Source organism: Trematomus bernacchii, unplaced genomic scaffold (genome assembly GCF_902827165.1).
Source record: "Trematomus bernacchii unplaced genomic scaffold, fTreBer1.1, whole genome shotgun sequence".
NCBI lineage: Eukaryota > Metazoa > Chordata > Actinopteri > Perciformes > Nototheniidae > Trematomus > Trematomus bernacchii.
In genome coordinates this window covers 5,356,227-5,361,875 of record NW_022987547.1, presented here as the reverse complement: position 1 = coordinate 5,361,875, position 5,649 = coordinate 5,356,227, and the positions used below count along the sequence as shown (strand labels likewise).

The window sequence follows — 5,649 nt, the reverse complement described above, 5'->3', positions numbered from 1 at the left end:
TACAGTCCTTTTTACATGTATTTGTTGGGATATTACAGGGGGCCTTGATTACAATATGTCACTGTAAAATAATACTGTTAAATGTAGTGAAATGCTGGTACATTTTTACAGTGTTGGCATGGATAATGTTTTACAGTTTGTTGCAAAAATACAAAAGGATTCAGGCATCTCTATTCATAGCGAAATAAACACTGAAGTTTAGGTGCAGTTCTTGGACAAGGATTCAGACATGTTGGTTCAAAAATGAGTATGTTGTTCTCAGTGTAGTCGTTTTCGTATCTTTCAGTCTGGGGGTCTCATGCAGACAAAAAAGGACTCCAGTAATGGGGAAACAAAAGACCAATACAAATGTAAGCCAATATTTGCAATGCAATGCAGTGCAGTAGGTTGGACTAGCGCGATATGAGGCCCTATACGCTCTGCGCACGTGCTGTAGGGAGGGGCGCCCTGCTTCCTCTCGAGGCAGCAGTCGATTCAAGAGAAAAGGAAAGTAAACTCTGTGTCCTCTGCTGCTGGTCTGGGAGAAAAAGTCACGGCAGTCCCACATCTGTTGGTGAAAAATGGATAAACGAAAGGCTGTACAAAGCATGTTGTCTAACCTGTCAAAGGAAAACTTCGCCAAGTTCTGCCACGAGCTTGTGCACCGCAAAGAGGAGCCGCAGGTCGATCGCAACAAGGTGGAGGGGAGAGACTTCTTGCGGATCACAGATGTCCTGGTTTCCACTTTCGATGAGACCGGAGCTGTCGTAGTGGCTGTGGAGTTATTGAACGAGATTGAATGCAACGCAGAAGCAAAAAAACTGAGTGAGTACTTCATTGTTTGATGCAGAACGTGAACAGAACTTTTTGGACTGAAGAACATCAAGCCCTACATGTCTGCTTGCAGATTATCAGCAACACATAACAACGTTTAATCGATGAGGGTTTACTTGAAATAGCCTTTATTCTTATATTTCTACACAGTTTAGGAAATGTAACCGCCTTATATTACAGGAAGCAGGAAGCAGGAAGCAGGGACCCGCCCGACTTCCTCTCGAGTCATGTCAGTGTATATCCTTATTTAGTTAAAGGTAGGGTAGGTAAGTTTGAGAAACCGGCTCACGATACACTTTTTGTTATATTCCATGGAATGCTCTTAACATCCCGATAGCAATGAATATCTTAAGTGCTTTGACAAAAAATCCATAAAAAAATGTCATCTGTGGAAGCCAAAGTACTGTAAAAAGATGGCCTACCTGCCTGTCAGCCTTCCATCTGTGCACAAATTTATCTCGTGCCCTCATTGGTCATGTGCGCGTTCGTCTGTGTTGGAGGAGGGGCTCTATAAGGAAGTGGCAGATTTTCTCCGGTTTTCTCTAGTCTCTGCCCCTACATGTGAGGTCGGCCCAGACCCTAGGGGTTTTTAAATCTACACTAAAACACACTTCTTCTCTCTGGCTTTCTAGTTAGAGCGGAGCACGACTCCTGACTTTTCCTTGTGTTTATTTTATTTTATTTTTTATATATATCTGTTGTAATTTATTGTCTTTTATTGTGATTGTAGTAATGTGTTTTTGTTACATGTACAGCACTTTGGCTCGACCAAAAATCGCTTTTAAATGTGCTATATAAATAAAACCTGATTTGATTTGATTTGATTTGATTTGCATCCATCAAGTGAAATATATTAGAGTCATGTCAGCCTCTCTGCAGTGAGTAGATCATTTCTCCTCCTGCTGGAGTAGTAGTGTTTAGACAAGCTCCCATTTTAAACAGCCAATCACAGCAGGCAGTGTTAATGTGTCCTACATTAGAAGTGTATGTCAAATTGTCATCCGTCATATTTCGTGCTAACCATATCTGTCTATTTTTGCAGTGGAAGCTACGGGTGGACCGTCCTCAGAAAATGGATCGAGGGACAGTGAGTTGTTTATCTACATTAGGTTTCCTTGCTTATATAAAATAGAAAAACTAGTATAGGATTCAATTTATTTCAAAAAGCGAAAAGTCTTTAGTTCACAAAACTTGAAAGCCCCACACAAAAGACAGTGGAGAGATTTGCAGGGAACATCTTCTTCAGAATTTGCAGGTTAACATTTCTCCTCAAACTGCACCCTTCACATTGACAACGACATTGACTTGACACTATGTGAATTTGGATGTACAGTGATAAAAAAAAAAAAAGTGTGAATAAATGGTGCATAGTAATTTAAGGCTGTGCGATATGGACATAATCACATTTCCCAATATTTCTGGTCAAATACCTCAAAATTGTAGGGTTTATAATTACTGCTTTCCCAAAATATGTAATGCAGTAACACATTTTGTTGACATTTTGAAAATAATAGAATACCATCAGTCTTAAAGGTGGGGTAGGTAAGTTTGAGAAACCGGCTCGAGATACACTTTTTGTTATATTCCATGGAATGCTCTTAACATCCCGATAGCAATGAATATCTTAAGTGCTTTGACAAAAAATCCATAAAAAAATGTCATCTGTGGAAGCCGTAATACTGTAAAAAGTACGACCAATCATTTTAGCCGGCCCGGCTAAAATAACTGGATGGCCTACATGCCTGTCAGCCTTCCATCTGTGCACAAACTTATCTCGTGCTCTCATTGGTCATGTGCGCGTTTGTGTGTGTTGGAGGAGGGGCTCTGTAAGGAAGTGGCAGATTTTCTCCGGTTGTGTATTTTCAAATTCTAGCGATCTCGAGCCGGTTTCTCAAACTTACCTAGCCCACCTTTAATTGTTTAAAGTGGACCTATCATGCTATATTTGAATAATATAGTGTAGGACCATACCTATATAAGGCATATTTATACTTTTTTTTTTCAAAATACCAAACATCATGCATTTTAGCCATGCCTCATTTTGCTCAATTTGACATTTTTTAGCTCTGTTTTTGCAAGGGCAGATTATGTGAGAACAGCACCATCTACAGGCCTGGCATATGTACTACAGCGTCTCCAGCGCTTTCGAACGGCAATGGCCGTGGCTGTCTCCTCCTGATTGGTGGAGTTGGCCCAATAGCCGTAGCGCCACTGTCCTGACGTCAGGACAGTGTTCAAATCTGGATCAGTTTTTATCAGATCCGTTGCAGCCCCTTTTTTAGAGATTTGGGTATGGAGGAAAATAGAGAGGGTTGTGTTTTCTGACACTTGGTGAGTTCCCTGGAACACCGGGGACACATATTCATGTATAAAAGACGTACAAAAGTGCATTTTGCATGATAGGTCCCCTTTAAGGTATTTTCTTAAACTGGCAACCAATGACAGTGCCTGTATGTAAAATGAATCTTACATTTCCACATTGATTGACCGTATTTTGCTATGTTGCTGTGTGCATGAAAAAAAAAAGCATAAACACCAAACCTGTCCATCATTAAGCAATTTAAATGTTCCCTCAATTTGTTTCAGCTGCGGGACCCTCAGCTGGAGGGACAGCTCGATACACCATGGTAGACGGTGGGTGCACACTTGATTTTGGTTTGTGATCCCCGTGGATCAGTCACTAATCAGATTTGACTAGCAACCCAGACTCTGACTATAAAACATACATGCTAATTTACTTCATGATGAATATTTAGAAAAGGCTTTACTTGTTCTAAATAAAGTCTAGGCTAAAGACCAATGTAAGAAACTGATAACGGCTGCATTGTTGTTAAACAAATAATTTGACACTTGGGAAATATTCTTTTTTGGTTCTTTCTTTGCCTTATACGAAAAGAAAGATAAAACTCTAATGTTGAGACATTTCAACCTTTTTTTCTCATTCTTGGCAAGAAAATCAATATTTGCATGTCCCATCATCAAAGCAGAAGATGTGAGAGGTTTAATTAATTGCATTTGGAGAAAACAAGTTTGTAATTGTTAGAAGAAGACCTTATTTTTTCAGATGTGCTTCGTTGGCAACATTATCAATCCACTATTCCCAAAAATAATTAACAATTTCTCTAAAACACAGAATATGCATCAGGTTTGTGTAGTTATCCCAAATTATTAAACCAACCTTCCACGGACCCACATGCAGTTAAACTAATACTATACACATACATTGAAAATAAAGAAGTCACTGTTATAGAAAATAAAATATTAGTTTAGAAATGCATCAAGTTGGCTTCATGGTATCAACACTTTACTCATTATTCCCTCCTTCCTCAGGTCAGCACTTCGTGGATAAACATAGAACCGAGCTGATCAACAGAGTGAACTGCATTGGAAACATTCTGGATAAGCTCTTTGATGAAGAAGTCATCCAACAAGCGATTTATGATACAATCAGGAAAATCCCAACCAATCAGGAGCAGATGAGGGAACTCTTCAGTGGTCCCCTGAATGCAGCAGGGCCTCGTGGCAAAGAAGTCTTCTACAGAATCCTTGAGAAAGAGGAGAAATATCTCATTGATCAGCTAAAGGGAAAAAAGTGAATGTTGTATGTAGAGAAATCCATTTTTAGAATAAAAGTACATTACATCAAGAAAGAAAATGTCTAAAACTATTACAATGGGGAAATAGTAATGTAAATGTCTCTGTGGGAGTTCTATAAAATATAGCTTTTGCACCTTCATGTTTAATCATAGCTCTTGCCCTTTTTTACACTTGGACCAGTCATATTTTATAAAATGAATATGTTTTCCTGTAAGGTTAAAACCAGATTCAGCAAACCATGCAAGTCATTCATGTAATGTAAAGATGTAAGAAATGACTTTGCCTTCTCACCTGACATGTAATGTTTTAATACAGCAAATCCCAGATGGATTGAGTCTGCTTTTAACCTATTTTTTATAAATTAAAGGATGCTTGATCATGAATGATTATCCTTAGGTTTTGCATGCAGATTTTAATTTTGATTATTGTCTTATGTGCTAAACGATTCTATTGTTGTTTTTTCCCTCGTGAAAATATGTTTACTTTTGGAGGCCAATGTTTTCTATTTTGAAATACATTTTCAATAAACTCTTATAAATATTACACATGTCGAGTGAATAGAGTGTTTTAAAAGTTGAAGCAGACATAATGATGTAATAGTCACACCAAGTACTTTGCCGTATTTAGTGCCGGCACTCAGTGCCCCGACACTTATGACCCCAGGGCATTTAGTACAGATCGCGTTCACACCGGAGTACTTTTCCCTGAGGGAAGATTACGCAAATGAGCCGCTGACGTCACTTCGTCTTCTTCTGCTTTGGGTTTACTGGCAGGCAGCAAACAACTTCACGGTGTATACTGCCACCCGGAGTCCCCGGCCGGAGGTCCCCGGAGTTGGGGACTGGCTTCAGTAGAAGCTGCTGGGACTCCCAACAGCTTCTACTGAAGCCTTCCGAGTAAATCGCCAGAACGCCGACACCTCCTCATCGCCACCGCTCCCATGTTTTGTTTTGTGTTGCCATAAGTTAGTCTCTCTGCGTTTGTGCGCTGGGCGAATGCTAATGCTAATAATGCTAATGCGAGGATAATAAAATGGCGGCTCTACAAAACATTTCAGAGTTGTACGGGGCGTGGTTTGCAATTCGCCCAGCCAACCAGAACTGGGGCACTTTTTTCCCCCAGGAAAGTACGATCTCTCAGCAGGCACTAAAATGGGGGTAAAAGTTCCCGAGATTAAGTGCTCTTTTTGGTGTGAACGCGACATAAGGGGTACTAACGGAACTAAACGCGAAAAGTACG

The 5,649-nt window shown here is 39.9% G+C and overlaps 1 protein-coding gene across 1 annotated transcript; it reads left to right on the top strand.

Annotated features, from left to right (window-relative positions):
- The first annotated feature begins 425 nt into the window (after nt 1-425).
- LOC117476703 (apoptosis-associated speck-like protein containing a CARD) lies at nt 426-4,953 on the top strand. Its single transcript, XM_034123411.1, has 4 exons — nt 426-804; nt 1,856-1,900; nt 3,400-3,447; nt 4,144-4,953. The coding sequence occupies exons 1-4, from the start codon at nt 561-563 to the stop codon at nt 4,407-4,409; spliced, it is 603 nt and encodes a 200-aa protein (XP_033979302.1). The 5' UTR covers nt 426-560; the 3' UTR covers nt 4,410-4,953.
- The last annotated feature ends 696 nt before the right edge of the window (nt 4,954-5,649 follow it).

Excerpts from the sequence above, each read along its gene's own strand:
- LOC117476703 (XM_034123411.1), top strand. The coding sequence starts at position 561 with ATGGATAAACGAAAGGCTGTACAAAGCATGTTGTCTAACCTGTCAAAG. Across the intron at positions 805-1,855 it reads CGCAGAAGCAAAAAAACTGA|TGGAAGCTACGGGTGGACCG; the intron begins GTGAGTACTTCA and ends CTATTTTTGCAG. Across the intron at positions 3,448-4,143 it reads TCGATACACCATGGTAGACG|GTCAGCACTTCGTGGATAAA; the intron begins GTGGGTGCACAC and ends CTCCTTCCTCAG.